The 26,355-nt window shown below is 41.0% G+C and overlaps 3 protein-coding genes across 10 annotated transcripts in view; 2 read left to right on the top strand and 1 right to left on the bottom strand.

The window, feature by feature from the left end:
* The window catches only part of SH3D19 (SH3 domain containing 19), a 206,977-nt gene that overhangs the window by 147,118 nt on the left and 33,504 nt on the right, over positions 1 to 26,355 (bottom strand). The window contains exons 1-2 of one of the 8 annotated variants that reach the window (XM_058436815.1): positions 19,032 to 19,245; positions 18,856 to 18,884 (exon numbers count right to left, since the gene is read on the bottom strand). The exons of the other annotated variants lie outside the window; for them this stretch is intronic. Of the exons in view, the coding sequence (XP_058292798.1) occupies positions 18,856 to 18,880 (25 nt within the window). The 5' untranslated portion in view covers positions 18,881 to 18,884; positions 19,032 to 19,245. Of the gene's footprint in view, positions 1 to 18,855; positions 18,885 to 19,031; positions 19,246 to 26,355 lie in introns of those variants that run through there. 8 annotated transcript variants of the gene reach the window in all.
* Positions 9,142 to 25,019, top strand: PRSS48 (serine protease 48). The gene is made up of 5 exons (XM_032148241.1): positions 9,142 to 9,193; positions 11,803 to 11,965; positions 14,155 to 14,420; positions 15,125 to 15,294; positions 24,630 to 25,019. The coding sequence occupies exons 1-5, from the start codon at positions 9,142 to 9,144 to the stop codon at positions 25,017 to 25,019; spliced, it is 1,041 nt and encodes a 346-aa protein (XP_032004132.1).
* LOC116465029 (large ribosomal subunit protein uL13-like) lies at positions 19,329 to 20,169 on the top strand. Its single transcript, XM_032754515.2, has one exon. It carries the CDS (start codon positions 19,329 to 19,331, stop codon positions 19,938 to 19,940), a length of 612 nt encoding a protein of 203 aa, XP_032610406.1. The 3' UTR covers positions 19,941 to 20,169.

Raw genomic sequence — 26,355 nt, forward strand, 5'->3', positions numbered from 1 at the left:
AGGTCAAGGCTGCAGTGAGCTGTGATTGCGCCACTACACTCTAGCCTGGGCAACAGAGCAAGACCCTATGTCAAAGAAAAAAAAAAAAAAGGCTCTTTCCACTATACCAAATTACCTCCGTTCATTGTTGGAAAGCTGTAAGGTTTTTCCTTATATTACACCAAAATAACACTTGCCCTTTGGCCCTAGTTAGTACCTCTTGTATTTCTTGTCTCTATTTGTAGTTCCTTGAGTGCATATAGCTTTTACTTTTCCTTCTGAATAGATAAAAACAGACTTGAGAAAATTAACTAATGTCCTATTCATCTTTTTGACCTTCTAACAACATGTAGTATCCTGCAAACAAAGTATCAAATCTTGTTTTTTTCAATTAACAAAATGAGAACTATAGACTATAGAAAGCCAGCTGTCAAAACCATAGGGAAGAATTCCTTTAGTATGAGTAGAAGTGAATAAACATAAAAAGGGAAATGTATTTTGTTAGTGATCAAAAGAACAGGTGCATTAGTTTGGTGATCAAAATAACCAGTCCCCCCTGTAAAGGGGGACTGGCTTTAAAGGGCATTAGTGTTTCAAGCAAGTGGGATGGTGCTCAGAGCAAGATTAGTCTCTGTGGAGGAGATGAGTGCAGTCCAGGGAAACCTGTAGACTGATCAATAAGGCAAAGAGCCAGGAAGAGAAAGAAGATTGTCTCTGAAAGGTTGTCCAAGGCTTGGCCCTGACATAACAGATGCTAAGTACATGACATGTTGCTTAATGATGGAGATCCGTCCTGAGAAATGTGTCATTAGGTGATTTCGTCATTGTGTGAACATCGATCATAGAGTGAATTGACACAAAACTCAGTGATACAGCCTACCACACACCTAGGTTACATGCTATAGTCTACTGCTCATAGGCTACAAACCTGTGCAGCAAGTTACTGTACTGAACACTGTAGGCAACTGTAACACAATGGGAAGTATTTCTGTATCTAAACATAGAAAAGGTACAGTTAAAATATATTATAAAAGATAAAAACTGGTACACCTGTATAGGGCATTTACTGTGAATGGAGCTTGCGGGACTAGAAGTTGCTCTGGATGAGTCAGTTGAGTGAGCGGTGAGTGAATGTGAAGGACATGACAGTATAGTACTGTAGACTTTATAAACACTGTACACTTAGGCTACACTAAGTGTATTTTTAAAATTTTTCTTTAATAATAAATTAATCTCTGCTTACTATAACTTCTTTATAAACATTTTGATTTTTAAGAACTTTTGATTCTTCTAATAACACTTAGCTTAAAACACACACATTGTATAGTTGTACAAAAATATTTTCTTTCCTTGTATCCTTATTCTATATGCGTTTTTCTCTTTTTAAAAATTTTTTATTTTTACCTTTTAAGGTTTTCTTTAAAAAAAAAAATCTACGATGCAAGCACACACATTAGCCTAGGCCTACACAGGGTCAGGATCATCAGCATCACTGTCTTCCACCTCCACATCTTGTCCCACTGGAAGGTGTTCAGGGGCAATAACATGTATGGAGCTGTCATCTACTATGATAACAATGCCTTTTCCAGAATACTTTCTGACAGACCTGCCTAAAGCTGTTTTGCAGTTAACCTTTTTTTTTTTTAAATTAGACAGAGTACACTGTAAAATAATGATTAAAAGTATAGCATAATAAATACATAAACCAGTAACATAGTCATTTATGATCATTATCAGGTATTATGTTGATATAGTTTGGATGCTGACCCCACCCAAATCTCATGTTGAATTGTAATCCCCAATGTTGGAGGTGGGGCCGGGTGGGAGGTGATTGGATCACAGGGGTGAGTTTCTCCTGAATGGTTTATTACTATCCTCTCGGTACTATCCTCAAAATAGTGTGTGACTTCTGGTCATTAAGTGTATGGCACCTCCCCCCTTTCTCTCTTGCTTTCACCATGTGATGTGCCTGCTCCCCCTTTGCCTTCTGCCATGATGGGAAGCTTCCTGAGGCCTTCTCAGAAGCAGAAGCCACTATGCCTCCTGTGCAGCCTGCAGAACCATGAGCCAATTAAAGCTCTTTCTTTATAAATTACTCAGTCTCAGGTATTTCTTTACAGCAATAGAAGAATGGCCTGCCACATATATAGTGTATGTAATTGTATATGTTATGCTTTTATACAACTGGCCGTCAGTAGGTTTGTTTATAACAGCACCACCATGAACACTTGAGTAATGCATTGCCCTACAACTCTAATGTCACTAGGCAATAGGAATTTGTCAGCTCCATTATAATCTTATGGAACCAACCTAGTATATGTGGTCTGAAATGTCATTATGAGGCACATGACTGTATATGGACTAATTCTAGCACTTACTGATTTGTGAAACAAAAGCTTCACAAAAAATTTCTTGTCCAAGTTCAAAAACTAAAACTAGACTGGACCTTTTAGTACAGGGAACACAAAGGAAAAAGCCAAGGCCTGATATGCATGTAGTAGAGAAGTCAATTATTCTTTTTTTTGAGACAGGGTCTCACTCTGTCACCCAGGCTGGAGTGTAGTGTCCCAATCACAGCCCACTCAGTCTCAACCTCTCAAGTTCAAGCAATCCTCCCACCTCAGCCTCCCAAGTAACTGGGACTACAAACATGCAGCACCCCGCCTGGCTGATTTTTTAATTTTTCTGTAGAGATGGGGTCTCATTATGTTGTCCAGGCTGGTCTTGAATTCCTCAGCTCAAGCAATCCTTTTGCTTCGACCCCCAAAGGTCTAGGATTACAGGCATTAGCCACTATGCGTGGCCTCAGTTATTCTTTAGGAGACTGTTTTATAAGGAGATCTATTCATTTTCCAATATAATAGATTGACTGATGGGTTGAATTAGAAAATAGACAATGGTGTCCATTTGCCCTTTCTGTTAACACAGATAAAAAGCTACAAAACTTGCTATAAAAAGCTATGGAATAATTCCATAAATTAATTGGAATATTCACATAGATGGTTGTGCTATGAATAAGAAATCTTCTTCTTCAATGAAACGAGCTGGAGAAAACTGCTGGTTATATGTTAATTTTAGAAAAAATTAAGGTGAAAAATACTGAGTATTGTTTTCCCTGTTTTATCCTCAGGGTGCTCAAAAGAAGACTGAATTCTTGAAGTGGCATCTTTGCTTTACAGCAGTGGTTCTCCCAGGGGACATTTGGCAATGTCTAGAGATATTTTTGATTGTCACAACTAGGTGTAGTAGGTATTACTGACATTTAATAGGTAGAGATTAGGGATTCTGCTTAATATCCTACAATGAACAGGCTAGCTACCCCACAACAAAGAATCATCTGGCCCAAAATGTCAATAGTGCCAAGGTTGAGATGGTACCTGGTCAATAGGTACCATCAACATCAATCCAAGCCATCACCAAGATAAACTTGTTTGGGTGGAATTAAATACTTAAAGCTGAGAAATGAGTTCAACAACAATAATAATAAAAATAGCATCTGCCATTAATTATCACACGCTAAACAGGCCAAACCCAAGCTAAGTATTATAATATCTATTATATCTATTATAGTATCTATAATATCTCATTTAATTCTTATGAAAATCTTGTGGGATATTATTATTCCTATTTTGCAGCGATTATTATTATACTTATTGTGTAAGGCACAGGTTTTTTTTTTTTTTTTTGAGACGGAGTCTCACTCTGTCACCCAGGCTGGAGTACAGTGGTGTGATCTCGGCTTACTGCAAGCTCTGCCTCCCAGGTTCACGCCATTCTCCTGCCTCAGCCTCTCTGAGTAGCTGGGACTACAGGCGCCCGCCACCACGCTCGGCTGATTTTTTGTACTGTTAGTAGAGACGGGGTTTCACCATGGTCTCGATCTCCTGACCTCATGATCCGCCCGCCTCGGCCTCCCAAAGTGCTGGGATTACAAGCGTGAGCCACCGAAGGCACAGGTATTTAAAGATAACTTTAATGATAGCATAGGGTAATAATCTGGGGACAGAGAATCTAAGACCTGAAGACACAGCATGATGAGAGAGGCAGAAACTGTAAGAGCTGTGTTCAGGAAGCTCCCACTCTCTTGCTTCCAACTCTTTGGCACTTCCTTATAAGAGCCAGCAAAGCAGTAAAATGGCAGATCCAACATGTTTCTCGATTACTGAATAAAAAGGAAGAAACTATACACAGAAAATGTAGGCAAAAGGCAAAGATAAATAGATAAAATGTGGTGATAAACAAGCAATGCATAATTTAATCTTTGAGATCATCAACTGATTCCAGCACCTTCATGGTACAATGGGAAAATACAAGCCTTAGGGAAAAGGTGACTTGCTTAAGGTAATAAGGTAATATAGCCATACCCAATGAAAATGAAAGAATAGCACTGTGGGCTGAAAACCAGAGGAACTTTCTCCAAAATGATACATCATTTTAGCTTAGATTTAGAAAGGGTTAGGAGGGTCCCACCTTTCTCTTTAGGAATAGATATTTTCTTACAAAGCTAAATGCCATTATCACACCTGTCAAAATTAATAATAGCTTGGTTTGTTAAATCAGGATCCAAACACACTTATGTCTCTTAAGTTTCTTATAATCTAGAGCAGTCTCTCTCCCTTTTTTACCTTCATAACATTGACTTAACAACAGTAACTGGGTCAGCTGCTTTGTAAAATGTCCTACATTCTGGATTTGACTATTTACTTCCTTAAGTTGTAATCTGACTTACTCCTTTATCCCTTATATTTGCTGCAAGTGAAAGTAGCTTTAGAGATTCAGGTTTCGCTTTTCTTTCTTTTTTTTTTTAACAAGGATACTTCATAGGGGGTAACATCAGGAGGCACATGTCTGCCTTGTCCCACTTTTAGTGATGCTAAGATTGATCAGAGGGTTCAAATGGTAACAGCCTAAGCTCTCTATCAACTTTTCATCTAAAGATTTGATAGTCATTCCTTGAATCAATTATTTCATGAGGGGCTGTAAGTGGTGATTTTCTAATGCTACTGGTCCAACTACATTTATTAGTTGGAATTCTTCTCTCACCAACTAAACCTATTTTGATACTCTGAATTACACTTTATACAGGAAAAGTAGGATAACTATTTAATTCCTTCCTTTTACCTTCCAATTTTCAAAATAAAGTACTGGTGCCTTAGTTACATCAGTAACTGATGTAGAGTTTATTTCCAACTAAATTTAACAGACACCAAAACTGAAATATATATTTACAAAACATTTAAACAAAAGAGAGGAGAGATTCTGTGAGCAATCCAACTAACATATAAAGGGTATAAGCCAGTACTTCCGATTTGTCCAGTGATGTATTAATAAAAGTCCAGCCGGGCACGGTAGCTCACATCTGTAATCCCAGCACTTTGGGAGGCCGAGGCGGGTGGATCACAAGGTCAGGAGTTCGAGACCTTACTGGCTAACATGGTGAAAACCCGTCTCTACTAAAAATACAAAAAATTAGCTGGGCGTGGTGGCGGGTGGCCTGTAGTCCCAGCTACTCGGGAGGCTGAGGCAGGTGAATTGCTTGAACCCGTGAGGCAGAGGTTGCAGTGAGCCGAGTCACGCCACTGCACTCCAGCCTGGGCGACAGAGCGAGACTCCATGTCAAAAAAAAAAAAGAAGTCCAAAGACCTGGGACAACCACAAAATCCTCAGAGGGAAAGGACTGTCTGGTCAAGTTTTTTGCTCCTGTGGTTAAGTCAACAGAAAGATCTGTCCAAAGCTTTCAGGTCTCTGCAAAATGAATAATAAGCTACCTTTACTCTAATCATGATCAGAAGGCAAACTCAAACTGAGTTTCTAAAAAAACTATACTAAGCGAGTTAACTCAATAGCTAAAATTGTCTGTGAATACCATAAATTAATTGGAATATTCACATAGATGGTTGTGCTATGAATAAGAAATATTTTTCTTCAATGAAACGAGCTGGAGAAAACTGCTGGTTGTATGTTAATTTTAGAAAAAATTAAGGTGAAAAATACTAAGAGTCATTGTATAATGGTAAAATCACAGTGAGCAGCAGAAAACCAGAGTGAATGCATAAACCACAAAAAAAATTGGATATACAAAACAAGGACCATTAAAAATGCATTCAGAAACTATCACAAATGTAAGAGTAGTAGGAGAGATTTTTATCCCCGTCAAGCAGACACAAATGAAAACAAGTGAATTTTAAAAACATAAATTTGGTAAAAATTCATGGTGTGGCAGTGTTTGCTTAAAAAAGCAAATGGAGAGTTTTTTTCACGTGTTCACTTCTAAAATCTTTTAAAATGTATTTAAAGAGGTAAACATCTTTACGCTACTTTACTGAGATACAGCAAACCTGGCATCTGCCCTGACACAATAGCCCCTGCAGCTGAGCTGGCCATATTTCTGCATCCCCATCTTCTCACCTTCCCATATAAGGGTACTTACCCCAAGGACAGTTAATCCATGGCCATGAACTTATAGCCTGGTTAGAAAAGATAATCTGTACCAAATAAGACGCCTTGGGAGTCTGAACTGAAAATAGGGGAACAACTTGAGCAGTTTATAGTAGGACAAAGAAACGACATGGAATATGGTTGAGCCATATTAATAGCAGACAACCAGAGAGAAGATCCTGCTATGAGCTCTTAAGCTGTCATGAATCCAGAGCTCCTTTCCAGCTCTGGTCTTCAGGGTTGTCCTATGGCAGCTCCAGGTGTCCCTGTTATCCTGTTCTTACTGTTCCATAGACATCTACATAAGTTTGCTAGGGCTGCTGTAACAAAGTACCACAGACTAGATGAACTTAACCAACAGAAATTTATTTTCTCACAGTTCTGGAGGCTGGAAGTCCAAGATCAAGGTATCAGCATGGCTGGTTCTTTCTGAGGGCCATGAGGGAAGGATTTCTTTCAGGCATCCTAGGCTGGTAAATAGCTGTCTTCTCCCTCTATACATGTCACGTACATGACATTTCTTCTTCTAAGGACATCACTCATATCAGATTAGAACCCAACCTAATGACCTCTTTTTAATATAATTACCTCTTTAAAGACCTTATCTCCAAATATTGTCATACTCTGAGGTATGGGAGTGCGGTTAGGACTTCAAGATACATTTTTTTTTTTTTTTTTTGAGTCGGAGTCTCGCTCTGTCGCCCAGGCTGGAGTGCAGTGGCACGATCTCGGCTCACTGCAAGCTCTGCCTCCCGGGTTCACGCCATTCTCTTGCCTCAGCCTCCCGAGTGGCTGGGACTACAGGTGCCCACCACTACACCCGGCTAATTTTTTGTATTTTTTAGTAGAGACAGGATTTCACTGTGTTAGCCAGGATGGTCTCGATCTCCTGACCTCGTGATCCACCTGCCTTGGCCTCCCAGAATGCTGGGATTACAGGCATGAGCCACCATGCCCAGCCTCAAGATACATTTTTGAGGAGACATAATTCAGCTCAAAACGATAGCTTTAAAATAATCTCCTCTTGATTTGAGCTAGCTTAAGCGAGCTCAGTTGCCTGTAACTGAATAGTTCTTACCAAAAGAACTACATTTTCTGGTCTTCCATTATTATTTGAGACAGGTTCTTTCTGTCGCCCAAGCTGGAGCACAGTGGTACAATCACAGCTCATGTAGCCTTGAACTACTGACTTCAAGTGATCCTCCTGCCTCAGCCTCCCGAGTAGCTGGGGACTTCAGGTGCACATCACTACACCAGGCTAATTTTTAAATTTTTGTAGATATAGGGTCTCACTGTATTGCCCAGGCTGATCTCAAACTCCTGGCCTCAAGGGATCCTCCCTGTTCAGCCTTTCAAAGTGCTGGGATAATAGGCGTAAGCTACCATGCCCAGCCACTTCTATTACTATTTTTTTTTTTTTTTTGAGACGGAGTCTTGCTCTGTCACCCAGGCTGGAGTGCAGCGGCGCCATCTTGGCTCCCTGCAACCTCCGCCTCCCGGGTTCTCCTGCCTCAGCCCCCCGAGTAGCTGGGACTACAGGTGCACGCCACTACATCCAGCTAATTTTTGTATTTTTAGTAGAGATGGGATTTCACCATGTTGGCCAGGATGGTCTCAAACTCCTGACCTCAGGTGATCCACCCACCTCGGCCTCCCAAAGTGCTGGGATTATAGGCATGAGCCACCGCGCCTGGCCTATTACTTTTAAACTATTTATATGTTTCTTTCAAGCATCTCAATATTTTAAGTTGCAAGAGAGCAGTAACATTTTAATAGTTCATTGAATTCTGCTTCCACAGACCTAGCACCCTACAAACAATTGGCACAGAAAACAAAAGGCACAGTGAAGATTTCTGAGGTAGATGTTGTGGTGTACCATCCAGACCCCCCTTTAGAACTGAAGCATTCATTCCCTTAGCAGCTAGGAGTGTTGGCTGCTGATAGTTCACAGCTAAGTCTTATCCCAAGAACTGCCAACAGAGCCACCTCACCCAAGGTAATGCCCCCTCCTAGGAGGTGGCCTGCATCCAATGATGCAGACCTCTAAGAGCGCATCCTTCTTAGCTCAGTACAGAAAATCTCTGAGGGCCACCTCGGCTCCAGAGAAACGTGTGAGATAGGCTGAGGCCTCTGTTGCAAACGCATCACAGTTCAACTCTCCCTCTAACCAGTCCTACTACCCACCCAAGAGGTGCTGATCCTGAGAACACTCTAAAATAAATTTCCTGCACACAAATCTCTGTCTTAGAGTCTATTTCCCAGGAAACCTGACTTGCAGTGCAGCTAACACTGTAACAGAAATGAAAACAAACAAACAAAAAAACTCAGAAAAATTAACCAAATACTGGGTTCATTTCCTCTTTTCCATTTCTTGCTTTTGGAGAATCCTGTCCACCTTCTATCTCCTTGCTAGAGACAGGGTCCTGTTTCTTCCAGTGCCCTCAACCAGCCACTCCTCAACACCACAGGCAGAAACCCCAGAAATCCTGCTCTCCCAGGACAGCAGGGGGCGCCGCAGACCCAGTTCCTCCCCTGGGTCCTGCAGCTGCACTTCTGAAGTCTGGTCCCTTCAGGATCTGGCAGGGGGTAAAGACCAAAGCAGAGGAGGGGGTGAAGCAGAGGAATCCATCTAGGAGGAGAAGCTAGTTCTAGCGGCTCCCCATTGGTCTCTTCCTGGGAACCTGAGTCCAGGAAGCAGGAAGTGCTGGCTCTGAGGACAGAGACATGGGCCCTGCTGGCTGTGCCTTCACGCTGCTCCTTGTGCTGGGGATCTCAGGTGAGCACCAGGGTGGGGCTGAGAAGGGAGAGGCAGAGGATTTTTACTCAAGAGGGCATCATATAGAACAATGTGACACTTCACCCATGGGATGTTAGTTATGAGTAGCATGGCCTGAGAAGGTCCAGAGAGGCTACTATATACCCAGCACTGTTCCAATGCTCCTGATTGGAAATAGCAGTACACACACACACCCACAAGATCCCTATCTTCATGGGACTTATAATCAACGCACATATTAAATGTGTAAATTATAAGGCATGTTAGAAGGTAATAAGTACTCTGAAAGGAAAGGGGCATGTGAAGTACAGGGGCAGGAGTGTTGCAATCTTTAGAAGGGTAGTTAAAGAAGGCCTCACTAAGAAGGAGTCATTTGAGCAGAACTGAAGGAGATAAGTAAATTAGCTAAGGGGATCCAGGAAAAGAGCATCTCAAGCAGAGGGAACTGGAAGAGCAAAGACTGTTCAATGATTTCAGGTATACGCTTGTTCATTTATTTTTCTGGTCCACAAGGATTTAAAAGAAGGGTATACTGGCCAGGCACAGTGGCTCACGCCTGTAATCCCAGCACTTTGGGAGGCCGAGGCGGGCAGATCACCTGAGATCAGGAGTTCAAGACCAGCCTGGGCAACATGGCAAAACCCCATCCCTACAAAAAATACAAAAATTAGCCAGGCGTGGTGGCGGGCACCTGTAGTCCCAGCTACTCAAGAGGCTGAGGCAGGAGAAGTGCTTGAGCCTCGAAAGTGGAGGTTGCAGTAAGCCAAGATAGCACCACTGCACCTCAGCCTGGGCAACAGAGTAAGACCCTGTCCCCGCAAAAAACAAAAAACAATAAAGGGTATGCTGAGAGAGCAAAAAACTTAACAGTTAGCAAAGAAGAAAGATACACAAATAACTGCAAAATGCCAATTCAGTTAAACCAAATAGCACAAAAGTAAACAGCTTGCAACCTCAACCGCATCTGAGGGCATCACTGTATTTATAAACTAACACACTTCATATTCCTGATGGTGACCTTGAATCAAGTAAAAGTTAAATTTGAATCTTCATAGAGCATAATTTTTTTTTTAAGAGACAGAGTCTCACTCTGTCACCCAGGTTAGAGTGCAGTGGTGCAATCATAGCCCACTGCAACCTCAAACTCCTGGGTTCAAGCAATCCTCCCACCTGAGCCTCCCTAGTAGCTGGGACTACAGGCGTGCAACCACACCTGTTGTGTTTGTGGCCCAAAAGAGCTGAAGACAAAAAACAAAAAACAAAAAAACCCTGACTGTATTTTGCGAAAAGTAAGAAAAGTCTCTAATATAGCACCTGTCTCCAACATTCCTTTTTCTACTTCTGTGCCCTGTCTCTGGTCATCCCTAGTTTGAGAGTCCGATGTGACCTAGGGTTTCCTTCTGCCCTACCTATCTCGCCACTTTTTTTTCCAGACAGGGTCTCACTCTCTCGCCCAGGCTGGAGTGCAGTGGCATGATCTAAACTCACTGCATCCTCCACCTCCCGGGCTCAGGCAATCCTCCTGCCTCAGCCTCCCAAGTAGCTGGGACTACAGGCATGCACCATCATGCCAGGCTAATTTCTTTATATTTTTTGTAGAGACGGTGTTTGGCCATGTTGCCCAAGCTGGTTTTGAACTCCTGGACTTGAGCAATCCACCCGCCTCAGCCTCCCAAATTGCTGGGGTTACAGGCGTGAGCCACCGTGCCCAGTCAATCTTACCACTTTCATTTGTCTGTTGGTTCATTTATGTAGTCATGCAAATATTCACTGAGAACCTGTCTGTGTGCTAGCTACCAGCTAGAGCTCACACTTGTATGCAGTGTGCTGTTGTCAGTATCCACCTCTCACTGACAAGGGAACCTCCACAGATAAAGATGTGATCCAAGTGTAGGCTGACCTGCCAAGGCCAGTGCCCTGCAGCAGCATCCTGGCCACCTACAACATGGCTTGAGTATACAGGTCACCAGCACACTAGAAGAAGAGAAAGGGACATGTGGAAATCTTTTTTTTTTTTTTTTTTTCAATTTTTTTTTTTTAGAGACCTGGTTTCACTATGTTGCCCAGGCTGGTCATACACTCCTGGCCTCAAGCAGTTCTCCCACCTCATCCTCCCAAAGCACCAGGATTACAGGCATGAGCCACTATCCCCGGTTTAAAAAAAAAAAAAAAAAATCTAAGTTAAATTATGTTCCATGTATGCTGCTAAAGAAGGCAGGTAAGTATGTTTGTGAAGATTCCCACTAATAGGTAGAAGGCATTTGAAAATTTTGGCCTTTAACACCAATCTGGAAAATTTAAATATAAAGTAAGGCTCTGTGTTCAGTGAATCTAGATATTAGATGTGTTACTATGTGTTAATGATACCTGATTTCTTCCTCAGGGTCTTGCTCATGCTCTTTTCCCAAAAAGAAAGAGCTGCAATCAGGTGAGTGGTCTCCATTTGGAGCCCGAGACTGCTGGGTGTGGAACCAGAATAGGATAGAGTATGGTGTCTAGGAAGGGTTCAGATCCTAGGAATAGATGGGAGTTTGGGAATGATGATAAGGTGGGGACCAGAGAAACAGGACTCCTAGGTTTCCACATTTCCCTTTCTTCTCTTTCTCTAGTGTGTGGGCGACCTGTATATTCAAGCCGCGTTGTAGGTGGCCAGGATGCTGCTGCAGGGTGCTGGCCTTGGCAGGTCAGCCTACACTTGGACCACAACTTTATCTGTGGAGGTTCCCTCGTCAGTGAGAGGTGGATACTGACAGCAGCACACTGCATACAACCGTGAGTTCTAGCTGGCAGCTAACACACAGACAGGTTCTCAGTGAATATTTGCATCACTTCATGAATGAACCAACAGACAAATGAAAGTGGTAAGATAGGTAAGGCAGAAGGAAACCCAAGTCATGTCAGACTATCAAACCTGGAACAATTAGAGACAGGGCATTGAAGTAGAAAAAGGAAAGTTGGAGACAGGCACTATATTAAAGACTTTTCTTATTTTTTGCCAAATCACCTTCTAAATACCAGTCAAGAGATTTTTGTCATAAGTTTTTTTGGGTCATAAACACAATCTGAGCTCTAAGAGCCACTGCTGTGAGAGAAGCAACTTGTCATGTGGTGAGTGTCCCTATGGAGAGGCCCATGTGGAACCCGCATCTCTAGTCAACAACGAGAAGACCCAAAGCCCACCAACATAAGTGAGTTTGGACACAAATCTTCCCCAATAAGATGACTGCAGCTTACTTTGATTGCAGCTGCAGCTCACCTTGATTGCAGCCACATGAAGAGACCTTGAGTCAATGGTACTCAACTAAGTCACACCTGATTCCTGACCCATAAAAACTATGAGGTAAATATTTGTTGTTTTAAGCCACTAAGTTTTATGATCATTTGTTATGCAACAATTGATAACTAATACACACAGAAATTAAAATCCAGGACTCTTCAATAACAACACTAAAAGTTCAAAGAAAATAAGCCAGGTGTGGTGGCTTGCACCTGTAATCCCAGCTACTCATGAGGCTGAGGTGGAAGGATCACTTGAGCCCAGGAGTTCAAGGCTGCAGTGAGCTATGATTGCGCCATGCATTCCAGCCTGGGCGATAGAGTGAGACCCTGTCGCTAAACAAAATTAAGTTTAAAAAAAACTCAAAGAAAATAGAGTAATAACTTCAAAATGCTTAAAGAAAATTATTTCCAACTTTGAATTCTACCCATATGCAAAGTATCAATCAGATGTGGGATAGAAGTAAAACATTTTCAAATACACAAAGCAGCAAAAATGTTACCTGTCATGCACATTTTCTCAAGAAGCCATAGGAGAATCTGCTCCACCAAAATAAAGGGGGAAAAACAGGAAAACACAGGATCCAGACAAAAGGGGAATAAAACACAGAAAAAAATCCCTAAGAAAGTCATAAAGGATAAAGAAAGTGCCAAGGTGATGGCTGTGCAGCAGCCCAGATTAGAAGAAGAGGGCAGAGGGCTCCAAAAAAAAGATAGTATTGATAGAATGCCTGACAAGTTTGAACAAAATGAGAGGAGATTTACACTTCTGGTGGAGAGCCTGGGGAATGAGACTGGTGATGGGTATAAAGATAAAAACAAAAAACCAAAGTGAGCCCACTTATCAACTCCAGGAGAAGCAAAACGTTTTATAACAAATGTAATCACCCAATAGGACCCAGTAGTGAATAATGTTTACATAGTCACAAGAACAAACGCATTAAATACTGATCTAACAAAAAGTTATAACGCTGGCTAGGAGGATGGGTGGAACGGAAGTGGGAGGTGGGGGGCAGACAGTGATGTGTAAGAAAGCTCAATCCTCACCTTCCACACTAGGAACTCAGGATTCCAAAACTGAAAAAGAAAAATCAAGAAACAGCTATATATAGGGTTTCTTGAAAACACTTGAAAATTACTAAGACCTAAAAGAGTTGAAAGTCATTGCCTCTAAATAGTTTGAACTGAGGGTGGTGGGGCAGAGAACTTGTTATTTATTTATTTATTTATTTTGTACATCTTATCAAACTACCTGGCATTTTAACTGTGCGTATGTGTAACTGTGGTTATATTTTGCTTTAAAATTTTATTCAGAAATGAAGGTCTAGTGCTTAGAACAGAAATCAGTACGGACAATAAACAGCAATGCCTATTAAGCATACAGGTGATGGCTGAAACCATGGAGAATGGGAGAGGTAAATGAGAGAACCGGAGAGAAAATACAGGACAAAACTCAAGCCACAAGCCTCTAGGAAGAGACCACAGAAAGGGTGGTCAGGGAAGGACGGGGAGAGAGAAAGACAGGAGAGAAGGAGACAAATCAACCCTAGTTGAAGTTGGAAACATCATGGTTAATTCCCAGTTGGCTACCCTTCTTTCTTGACTAGAGACTTAGTGCTACATATAGGCAGCTTGTTCTGACCCAGCTGCAGGTCATAAGCAGGCCTCCTTTCTTTTCCCCATAGGACCTGGACTACTTTTTCACATGCTGTGTGGCTGGGATCAATTAAAGTAGATGACTCAAGTAAAAGTGTGAAGTACTACGTGTCCAAAATCATCATCCATCCCAAGTACCAAGATACAACGGCAGACGTCGCCTTGTTGAAACTGTCCTCTCAAGTCACCTTTACTTCTGCCATCCTGCCTATTTGCTTGCCGAATATCACAAAGCAGTTGGCAATTCCAGCCTTCTGTTGGGTGACTGGATGGGGAAAAGTTAAGGAAAGTTCAGGTGAGGATGGGCAGAGAGAAGGGTTGTTTTATATATGTAACCCTCTTGTAGTCCAGAACATTCATATTCTAGGCATATCCTTACCATGGCAAATATTTTTCAACAAAACCAGATCAACCTAATGATATTATCTATAAGTTTTTAAATAAAATATCTTTTTTGACATTTATATTTTTACGTTATTTACTCTTACATCTTGCAGAGTCTAGCTATAGCTGGAAGAGCAGATACTAACAATTTAAACACATAACTTCCCCTCTCAAACAGAGGTTAATAAGCCTGATTTAAAGTTTGGAGAGAGTCTAGTGTTTTTTAACTATTTTTCAAGTTTTGTGTCAACTCTTTCGCAGGTTGGAGTAGAGAGAAGACAGGAACTGATCTAGAAGCAAAAAAAATGGGAAAGGAAGAAGTTTTAGACTCCTTTAGAATACTCATACCTTTACTTAATCAGAATTTATCGGAAGTACTCGTTATTTAGAACAATGGCTCAATTTAAAAAAACCTCAAAGAAGCAGAAATAATTTAGAATTACTGAGTTTTGGATTTAAGTGTACCAAAAGATCCATCCATAAGCAAATATGATTGGAAAGGCATTGTAAGCTGCTTTTGGATTCCCATTCAGAGACTCCTGCACATCATGACTGAATGCTGCCCCTGCACTTTTCCAGGTTGCTTTAATCTTTTGTTCCTGTCTTCCTCCACAGATAGAGATTACCATTCTACCCTTCAGGAAGCAGAAGTACCCATTATTGACCGCCAGGCTTGTGAACAACTCTACAACCCCATCGGTATCTTCTTGCCAGCACTGGAGCCAGTCATCAAGGAAGACAAGATTTGTGCTGGTGATACTCAAAACATGAAGGATAGTTGCAAGGTCAGGGTTTGCTCTAGAGAATTTTTTTTTAAACATGAGATCTTAATTTGGATCCAGGTTTTCCTATCTGTAAATAATAGTGGATTGGGAGTCAGGAGATGAGGGTTCTAAGAATAACTCTTACGTTACCCTGGACAAATCACTTAATTTCTATCCGTGAAATCAATTTCTTCAACTATAAGACTATTGATCTAGACCACTGGTCATTGGACTTTTTTTTTTTTTTTTTTTTAATTAGAGACAGAGCCTTGCTCTGTCACCCAGGCTGGAGTACAGTGGCATGATCATAGCTTACTACCAGCCTTCAGCTCCTGGGTTCAATCAGTCATCCTCCCACCTCAGCCTCCTGAGTAGCTGGGACTACAAGCTCACACCTCACCAGGCCCACATACTTTTTTCATTTTTTTATAGAGATGAGGTCTCACTATGTTGCCCAGGCTGATCCCAAATTCCTGGCCTCAAGCAATCCTTCCTCCTTGGGTTGCTGGACTTCTATAGACCTGTATATTTTCATAAGTATATTATGAGGTTGAAGCAGAATTGCCAACTTTTAAATTTTTTCAAGTTAAGAACATTTCATTCGGCCGGGCGCGGTGGCTCACGCTTGTAATCCCAGCACTTTGGGAGGCCGAGGCGGGCAGATCACGAGGTCAGGAGATCGAGACCACGGTGAAACCCCGTCTCTACTAAAAATACAAAAAATTAGCCGGGCGTGGTGGCGGGCGCCTGTAGTCCCAGCTACTCGGAGAGGCTGAGGCAGGAGAATGGCGTGAACCCGGGAGGCGGAGCTTGCAGGGAGCCAAGATAGCGCCACTGCACTCCAGCCTGGGTGACAGAGTGAGACTCCGTCTCAAAAAAAAAAAAAAAAGAACATTTCATTCTATACCTAAAAGATGTCGTTCTATTGTCTCCTGGTCTTAACTGATGAAAAATCAGCCATTATTTGCATCTTCATTCCATTGAGTGTAATGTGTTGTTTTGCTCTGGCTGCTTGCAGTATTTTTTCCTTTACCTTTGATTGTCAGCAGTTTGAACATGTTGTACTAGGTGTGGTTTTCTTTGCCTTTATCCTATTTGGGGTTCACTGAGTTTTTGATTTTTTAAATCTATTCTTTAACATATTTCACCAACACTTGGAAATTTTTCAGTAATGATTTCTTCAAAAACTATTCTGCCTCATTTCTCTCTCCTCCCCTTCTAGATGAAACCATAAACTTGTTAAGTTATACCTTTTGGTATTTTCACACCAGTCCACTTTATTTTTATGTTTTTCTCTCTGTTCTTCAAATTGGATAATTTTAAACTGATCTATATTGAAGATCACTGCCTCTTTCTGCTGTCATCTACATTTTAAGTCCATCTAGTGAAGTTTTTATTTCAGACATTTTATTTTTTAGTTGTAGAATGACCATTTGGTTTTATTCTCTCCTTCTCTCATCCACATATATTTTCCAGATCTCTGCCAAGATTTTCTAGCTGTGTATTATAAATATTTTCCTTTACGTGTGTTGATCACACTTATAATAGTTGCTTTAAATCCTTATCTGTTAATTCCAAAATCAATCTGAGTTATCTCAGGGATATTCTCCAACAATTGCTTTTTCTCATGAGTAGCATTTTCCAGTTTATCTTGGAAAACATTTTCCTGTTGTTTTGTTTACTTTAATATCTAATCATTTTGGAATATATCCTGGACAATGTCAATAGCATGGTGTAGGGAGTACAGATTGTTATGCTTCTCTAAAGAATGTTGATTTCCTGTTTCAACGGGAAGTCAACTTGGCTGACCTCAAAATCCAAACTGGATCTCTCCTGCGATAAGCATCAGCAGTTATTTTAGCCTTAGCTGAGCTGCTTGGAGTCTAACCTGCACATGTGTGTAATTCAGGGTGTATTCAGAAATTTGAGCAGAGTTTATATGCAGAACTTGGGACTCTCTCTCTGTGGCTCTCTCCTTTCTGGTATATTTCCCTTCACTTTCCAACTGCTAAGGTAGCTCTAAACTCTATCCTCTGATTCCTCAAGTCAGTAAGACTGTGGGTTTCTTTTTAAGTTCCAGCCACTATGCATGATAATGACTGGGGCCTGCTTTAAGGGAAAAACCATTTTTTTAAAAAAGAGTGTCATTCTTTTCTTCCAAGGATTGACTCTAGTTTCTGCCTGCTATTGGCCACTCTCCACTGCCTTCAGAGAGTAGCCTTTTATATGCTGTCCACAATTTATAACTGTTATCCGAAGCACTGTTTGTCAGAGACAAGTCACTCCCATAAGAAATTTTAAAAACAGAGTCCTAAGAAGAGCAGAATATATTTTCTTCTTAAGTGCCCATGGAACATTCTCCAGAATAAACCATATGCTAAGCTCTAAAACAAGCGTCAATAAAGTTGGAAGGATTAAAATTATACAAAGTATATTTTCTAATCACAATGGAATGAAATTAGAAATAAATAAGAGAGAAATATGGAAATTCACAAATATGTGGAAAGTAACACACTGCTAAATTAGGAAATATTTTGAGATGAATAAAAATGAAGAAACAACATATCAAATCTTACGGATGCAGCTAAAGTAGTGCTTAGAGACAAATTTATAACTGTAAATGCCTACATTAAACAATAAATCTCAAATCAGTAACCTAATCTTCCATACAAGACACTGGAAAAAGAAGTTCAAGACCAGCCAGGGCAACATAGTGAGACCGTCTCTACTAAAAATTTAAAAAGTTAGCTGGGTATGGTGCAGAAGTTAGCTGGGTATGGTGCAGAAGCCTGTAGTCCCAGCTACTTAGGAGGCTGGGGCAGGAGGATCCCTTCAGCCCAGAAGTTCACATATGTAGTGAGCTATGATCACACCACTGCACTCCAGCCTGGACAACAGAGCAAGACTTTGTGGCTCTGTCTCTTAAAAAAATATATATACATAAATAAAATTTTAAAAAGGCTGGGTGTGATGGCTCATACCTGTAATCGCAGCACTTTGGGAGGATAAGGTAGGAGTTTTTTTTCAGCCCAGGAGTTCGAGACCAGCCTGGGCAATATAGTGAGACCCTATCTCTAAAAAAAAAAAAAAAATCAGCCAGGCATGGTGGTACACTTGTGGTCCCAGCTACTTGGGAGGATTGCTGGATTGCTAGAGCCCAGGAGTTCAAGGCTGCAGTAGCTATATTTGCACCACTATGCACCAGGCTGGGTGACACAGTGAGACCCTGTCTCAAAGAAAAAAAAGAAACAACTAAACCTAAAGAAAATACAAAGAAGGAAATAAGGGATATAGTGGAAATTACTGAAATAGAGAACAGAAAGACAATAGAGAAAATAAACAAAAGCAAAAGTTGGTTTTTAAAAAGATCAATAAAATTGAAAAAAAACTTTAGCTAAACTGAGCAAGGAAAAAAAAGACTGAAATTACTAAAGTTAAGAATAAAACTGGAACATTACTACCAACCTTACAGAAATAAAAATAATTTGTAAGACACTATTATGAATAACAGTATGCCAAAAAATTAGATAACTAAGATGATATGGACAAATTCCTAGAAACACACAAACTACCATAACTTACCTAAGAAGAAATAGATGGTCTGCATAAACCTAATAAAAAGTAAAGAGATTGCATTTGTGATTAAAAAAAAAAACTACCAACAAATAAAAGACCAGGTCCAGGTAGAATTCATTGATGAATTCTACCAAACATTTAAATAATTAATCCCAATTCTGGCCACAGGCAATGGCTCATACCTGTAACCTCAGCACTTTAGGAGGCCAAGGTGGGCAGGTCACTTGAGGCCAGGAGTTCGAGACGAGCCTAGCAAACATGGCAAAACCCCGTCTCTACAAAAAATAAAAAATTAGCCGGGCATGGTGGCACGTGCCTGTATTCCCAGCTACTCGGGAGGCTGAGGCATGAGAATCGCTTGAATCTGGGAGGCAGAGGTTGCAGGGAGCCGAGATCGCATCACTGCATTCCAGCCTGGGTGACAGAGTGAGATTCTGTCTCAAAAACAATAATAATATTTTCCCAAGCGGCTGCCGAAGATGGCGGAGGTGCAGGTCCTGGTGCTTGACGGTCGAGGCCATCTTCTGGGCCGCCTGGCAGCCATCGTGGCTAAACAGGTACCGCTGGGCCGGAAGGTGGTGGTCGTACGCTGCGAAGGCATCAACATTTCTGGCAATTTCTACAGAAACAAGTTGGAGTACATGGCTTTCCTCCGCAAACGGATGAACACCAACCCTACCCGAGGCCCCTACCACTTCCGGGCCCCCAGCCGCATCTTCTGGCGGACCGTGCGAGGTATGCTGCCCCACAAGACCAAGCGAGGCCAGGCCGCTCTGGACCGCCTCAAGGTGTTTGACGGCATCCCACCGCCCTACGACAAGAAAAAGCGGATGGTGGTTCCTGCTGCCCTCAAGGTTGTGCGTCTGAAGCCTACAAGAAAGTTTGCCTATCTGGGGCGCCTGGCTCACGAGGTTGGCTGGAAGTACCAGGCAGTGACAGCCACCCTGGAGGAGAAGAGGAAAGAGAAAGCCAAGATCCACTACCAGAAGAAGAAACAGCTCATGAGGCTACGGAAACAGGCCGAGAAGAACGTGGAGAAGAAAACTGACAAATACACAGAGGTCCTCAAGACCCACGGACTCCTGGTCTGAGCCCAATAAAGACTGTTAATTCCTCATGCGTGGCCTGCCCTTCCTCCATCGTTGCCCTGTAATGTACGGGACCCAGGGGCAGCAGCAGTCCAGGTGCTACAGGCAGCCTGGGACATAGGAAGCTGGGAGCAAGGAAAGGGTCTTAGTCACTGCCTCCCGAAGTTGCTTGAAAGCACTCGGAGAATTGTGCAGGTGTCATTTATCTATGACCAATAGGAAGACCAACGAGTCACTGTTAGTGAAAGGGAGCCAGAAGACTGATTGGAGGGCCCTATCTTGTGAATGGGACATCTGTTGGACTTTCCACCTGGTCATATACTCTGCAGCTGTTAGAATGTGCAAGCACTTGGGGACAGCATGAGCTTGCTGTTGTACATAGGGTATTTCTAGAAGCAGAAATAGACTGGGAAGATGCACAACCAAGGGGTTACAGGCATCGCCCGTGCTCCTCACCTGTATTTTGTAATCAGAAATAAATTGCTTTTAAAGAAAAAAAACAACAACAATAATAATAATAATTAATACCAATTCTACACAAGTTCTTTTGAAAAATAAAAGAGGGGACTGGGCACAGTGGCTCACACCTGTAATCCCAGCACTTTGGGAGGCCGACGCAGGCAGATCATCTGAAGTCAGAGTTTGGGACCAGCCTGGCCTACATGGTAAAACCTTGGGTGTGGTGGCTCATGCCTGTAATCCCAGCTACTGAGGAGGCTGAGGGAGGAGAATCACTTGAACCTGGGAGGCAGAGGTTTCAGTAAGTCAAGATCATGCCACTGTACTCCAGCCTGGGTGACAGAGCAAGACTCTGTCTCCAAAAAAAAAAAAAAAAAGAAAAAGAAAAAGAGAGGGAACACTTCCCAACTCATTCTGAGATCAGTATTACCGAGAACAAAATCTGACAAAGGCATCACAAGGAAGCTATAGACCAGCATCTTTTATGAATAGAGGTGCAAAAATCCTCAACGAACCAAATCCAACAACATATAAAAAGGATTATATATACCTGAATGCCTATTTCTTGTTTCAACAGGAAGTCAAGTTGGCTGACCTCAAAATCCAAACTGGGTGTAATTACAAATGGGTATGTGGATTCTTTTTAGGATGTGGTGACTCAAGCCTTGTAATCCCAGCACTTTGAGAGGCCAAGACGGCAGGATCACTTGAGGTCAGGAGTTCAAGACTAGCCTGAGCAACATAGTGAGACCTCCTTTCTACAAAAGATTTTAAAAATTAGCCACCTGTAGTCTGAGTGTAGGCTGCGGTGGGATGATCACTTGAGACTGGGAGGTCGAGGCCACAGTGAGCAGTGTTTGTGCCACCACATTCCAGCCTGGGAGGTAAAGTGAGACCCTATCTCTTTTTTTATTTTTCAAAAAAATAAAAAATAAAAAGGACATACCATAAACAACTGGGATTTATCCCAGGAAACTTAGGTTGGTTTAAAATCCAGAAGTCAATCAATGTTAATATAGCATGTTCTTAGAATAAAGAACAAAAACCATATGATCATGTCAATAAATATGGAAAAAACATTTGACAAAAATCCAACAACCCTTCACATTAAAAAAAACACTCAACAATGAGATGAGTGCAGTTTTTCAACTCGATCAAGTGCAACTAGAAAAAAACCCACAGCTAAAATACTTCATGGTAAAATACTATATGCTTTTGCCATAAGGTCAGGAAAGAGACAAGGATGTCTACTCTGGCCATTTCTATGCAACACTGTATTGGAGGTTCTAGCCAGAATTAATAAGCAAGAGACAAATAAAAAGACATCCAGATTGCAAAGAAACAGTAAAACTATCTCTATTCACAGATGACATGATTTTATGAATAGAAAATCTAAAGGAATGCCACCCCCCAAACATTAGAACTAATAAACACATTCAGCAAAACTGAAGGATATAGGGACAATATACTAAAAGCAACTGTAGGCTGGGTGCAGTGGCTCAGGCCTGTAATACCAGAATTTGGGGAGGCCAAGGCAGGTGGATTGCTTGAGTTCAGGAGTTCAAGACCAGCCTGACCAACATGGTGAAACCCCATCTACTAAAAATACAAAAACTTGCTGGGCGTAGTGGCAGGGTGCCTGTAATCCCAGCTACTCATGAGGCTGAGGCAGGAGAAATGCTTGAACCCGGGAGGTGGAGGTTGCAGTGAGCTGAGATCTTTCCACTGCACTCCAGCCTGGGCGGGGCAACAAAGCGAGACTGTCTCAAAAAAAAAAAAAAAAAAAAAGCAACTGTATTTCTATGTAGTCGCAATGAATAATTTAAGGAAACATTTAAGAAAACAATATTCCATTTATAACAGTTTTAAAAAGAATAAAATAGGAATAAAGTTAATATTGTTTAAATTGCAGTATTCTCCAAATGGATCTACAGATTCAAAGTAATCCCTATGAAAACCCAGCTGGTTTCTTTGCAGAAATTGGCAAGCTGATCCTAAAATGCATATGGAAATTCAAGGGGCCCAAAACAATCCTGAAAAACAAGAAACAAATTCACATTTTTCATATTTCAAAACTATGTACATTCACATTTTTCATATTTCAAAACTAACAGTAATCAAGCCAGTGTGGTACTAACATAAGGAGAGACATACATAGATCAATGAAATAGGATTGAGCATACAGAAATAAATCCTTATATTTATGGTCAATTAATTTTAAACATTGGTATTGAATCAATTCAATGAACAAATAATAGTCATTTCAACAAATGATGCTGGGACAAGTAGATAACCACATGCAAAAGAATGAACTTGGACCCTGACCTCACCATATACCAAATTAACTCAAAATGGATCTAAGACCTAAATATAAGAGCTAAACTATAGCACCTTTAGGAAAAAACATATAGGTAGGTCTTTGTGACCTTGATTAGGCAACATTTTCTTAGATATGTTATCAAAAGCATAAGCAACAACAAAAAAAGTAGATTAGAGTTCTTCAAAATTCAGAACTTTTATTCTTCGATGGACACCATCAACAAAGTAAAAAGGTAGCCTATGAAATGGAAGAAAATATTGGCAAATCATATATGTAAGGGATCTGTATCTAGAAAAAAGAACACTTGTAACTTGATCATAAAAAGAGCACAATTTTTAAAAGAGCAAAGAATCTGAATAGATATTTTTCTAAAGATATACAAATGTCGAACTGGTATAAAGATATGCAAATGTAGAGAAACTGGAGCCTTCAAACACTGTTGGTGATAATATAAAATGGTGCAGCCTCTTTGAAAAACTGTTTGGCAGTTCGTCAAAGGTTAAACATAGAATTACCATATGACCCAGAAATTCCACTCCTAGGTATACGACCAAGAAAGATAAAAATATGTCCGTACAAAAACTTGCACATGAGCTGGGCACAGTGGCTTCCACCTGTAATCTCAGCTACTCAGAAGGCTGTGGCAGAAGGATCACTTCGGCCCAGGAGTTCAAGACCAGCCTGGGCAAAACAGGGAGACCCCATCTCTAAATAAACAAACAAAGAAAAAACCGGTACACAAGCGTTCACAGCAGCATGATTATTATTTTAGAAACAGGGTCTTGCTCTGTCACCTAAGCTGGAGAACAGTGGCAGGATCATAGTTCATTGTAAACTTGGCTCAAGCAATACTTCTGCCTCAGCTTCCCGAGTGGTTGGGATGACAGGCATATGCCACCATAGCAGCTATTTATTTATTTGTTTTGTAGAGACAGGGTTCCACTAGGTTGCCCAGGTTGGTCTCAAATGCCTGGCCTGATCCTCCTGCCTTGCCCTCCCAAGGCACTAGGATTACAGACATGAACCATCATGCTGGGCCACAAAAGCATTATTTATAATATAATAGCCCAAATAATGGAAGCAATCGCAATGTCCATTAGGTGATGAATGCAGAAACACCAAGTGGTACATCCATACAATGGAATATTATTCAGCCCTAAAAAGGAGTAGAGTACTGATACAACATGAATGAACCTTGAAAAGAATGTGCTAATTGAAACAAGCCAGACACAAAAGGCCAGATATTACATGATTCCATTTATATGAAATGTCTAAAATAGGCAAATCCATAGAGGCAGAGGGTGGACTACTAGTTGGCCTAGCTGGGAGGGTTGGGAAGAAATGGGGATAATTACAAATGGGTATGAGGTTTCTTTTTAGAGTGATAAAAATGTTCTAAAATGGGTTGTGGTGATGGTTGTACAACACTGTAAATATACTAAAAACCACTGAATTGTGTAGTATGTGACTTATATGACAGTAAAGCTGTTACAAAAAAGAAAGAGAACAAGACTGGAAGACTACTACCAACTATTATCACTATCATTTTAGGTAAGAATGGATTACTTAATACTAAAAAAGAGCAGTAAGAACAGGAAATTAAGGCAGTTCATTCATTTGAATAAATTTATCTTTAGTGAAAAAATCATCCCATTAGTTTTATTTCTCTTTTTGACACAGACAAATATTTTGAAATTACTAATATATTTCACTAAGGTCCCTGACAATTTCAATTCTATGATTCTAAAATTCCTGTGATATCTCCCTAAAGCAGCAATTAGTCCAGCTCCCTGCAGGGTTCCACAGCTCCATGGGTCTCATGGCCCAGTTTTAAAGAATTCTCCACCCCTTATTACTACTCTCTTCTTCATGCCTCTTTTCACTATGCTCATTACCTTTTATTTCTTCCTTAGGGTGATTCTGGAGGGCCTCTGTCGTGTCACATTGATGGTGTATGGATCCAGATAGGAGTAGTAAACTGGGGATTAGAATGTGGTAAATCTCCTCCCGGAGTCTACACCAATGTAATCTACTACCAAAAATGGATTAATGCCACTATTTCAAGAGCCAACAATCTAGACTTCTCTGACTTCTTGTTCCCTATTGTACTACTCTCTCTGGCTCTCCTGCGACCCTCCTGTGCCTTTGGACCTAACATTATACACAGAGTAGGCACTGTAGCTGAAGCTGTTGCTTGCACACAGGGCTGGGAAGAGAATGCATGGAGATTTAGTCCCAGGGGCAGAGAACTCACAGGAGAGCAACTGGTAACCCTGGATGACTTTATTTACAATTTGAAATGATTTTGTTTTTAAGGTCCTTGATTTTGGAATTTTCGGGGTTGGAATGTGAAGAGTTAAGAAATAAAGCTGCCACTTCTGTACATTCTTTGTCCCTGACTAATGCATCTTCCAAAGCAGGAAGGATGTCCTCTATGAATAAGTATTTGTAGACACAAATTAAATAGCTACTACAGAGGCAGGCAAGTATCTGTGATGACACAGGTAAATATAATAAGGGTCTACCTCATGCCCATGGGTTGCATCATGGGATTCTAGTTTATTATTTCTCACCTTCTCTACTATCTTTAACTTCCCTTCTAACCCCTCCTTTACTCCTCAACTGTAATAAGAGGGCTAACAAAAAATTCATATCAAGCCAACTCCGAGCACACTGCCTACAGATTAGCTAGCCCTGCTCCATAAGGAGCAGTAAAAAAAGAAGAAAAAAAAGAGAGATGCAAACATGGGTCAGGCATGTTGGCTCACACCTGTAATCCCAACACTTTGGGAGGTCAAGGATCACTTGAGGCCAGGGAATGGAGACCAGCTTGGGCAACACAGCCCCTGTCTCTACAAAAGAAATACGAAATTAGCCAAGAATGGTGGCATGTGCCTGTGGTCTCAGCTGCTTGGGAAGCTGAGGCGGAAGGATAGCTTGAGACCAGGAGTTCGAGGCTGCAGTGAGCTATGATCATATCACTGCACTCCAGACTGGGCAACAGAGCAAGACCCTGTCTTTAAAAGAAAAAACGAAAAGAAAAGAAGGAAGGAAATGCATATATGTAGTTCAGCCCTATATTTTTCTGAAGTTTTTACTTTTTAAAATACCAGTGTGACCTACTACCAACAATGGATTCATGCTATGATCTCAAGAGCTGAGGTCTTGGGTTTCAACAATCTGGACCTATCTAAGTGGTTTAACTTCACATCTATGAAAAAACACTTTAAATATTTAGAACAAAGGAGATTATAGAAAAGAGCATTATATCTCATGCTTCCTTTGTTAAACAATCACATGACCTATCATAGTCCCTTCTATACTAGGCTGCCAGAAACTCAGAGCTAACTTTTGAACTCAATTACAATCATTTTCTTCACCACAGATTTTCTGGTATAATTCCATTCATACTTCTTTAAGTCATCCTTTATTTCTCATTTAAATGAACTTAAGTTTTGTTGCATCTGTGTCTTTTACAAGATATGGATCCTTTTATAAAAAAAATTTGTTTCTGAAAGTTGACTTAAAGTAAGTACATTTTGGCTTACTTTAAGCTTTAAACTACAGGTGGCTCACGCGTGTAATCCCAGCACTTTGGGAGGCCAAGGAGGGTGGATCACTTAAGGTCAGGAGTTCGAG

Source organism: Hylobates moloch, unplaced genomic scaffold, assembly GCF_009828535.3.
Source record: "Hylobates moloch isolate HMO894 unplaced genomic scaffold, HMol_V3 SCAFFOLD_3, whole genome shotgun sequence".
NCBI classification, from domain to species: domain Eukaryota; kingdom Metazoa; phylum Chordata; class Mammalia; order Primates; family Hylobatidae; genus Hylobates; species Hylobates moloch.

What these genes read in the sequence shown, in the direction of transcription:
- PRSS48 (XM_032148241.1), top strand. Translation starts at nt 9,142, where the DNA reads ATGGGCCCTGCTGGCTGTGCCTTCACGCTGCTCCTTGTGCTGGGGATC. An exon ending in CCTTGTGCTGGGGATCTCAG is followed by an intron (nt 9,194 to 11,802) that starts GTGAGCACCAGG and finishes CTCTTTCTCTAG; the next exon opens with TGTGTGGGCGACCTGTATAT. An exon ending in AAAAGTTAAGGAAAGTTCAG is followed by an intron (nt 14,421 to 15,124) that starts GTGAGGATGGGC and finishes CTTCCTCCACAG; the next exon opens with ATAGAGATTACCATTCTACC.
- LOC116465029 (XM_032754515.2), top strand. Translation starts at nt 19,329, where the DNA reads ATGGCGGAGGTGCAGGTCCTGGTGCTTGACGGTCGAGGCCATCTTCTG.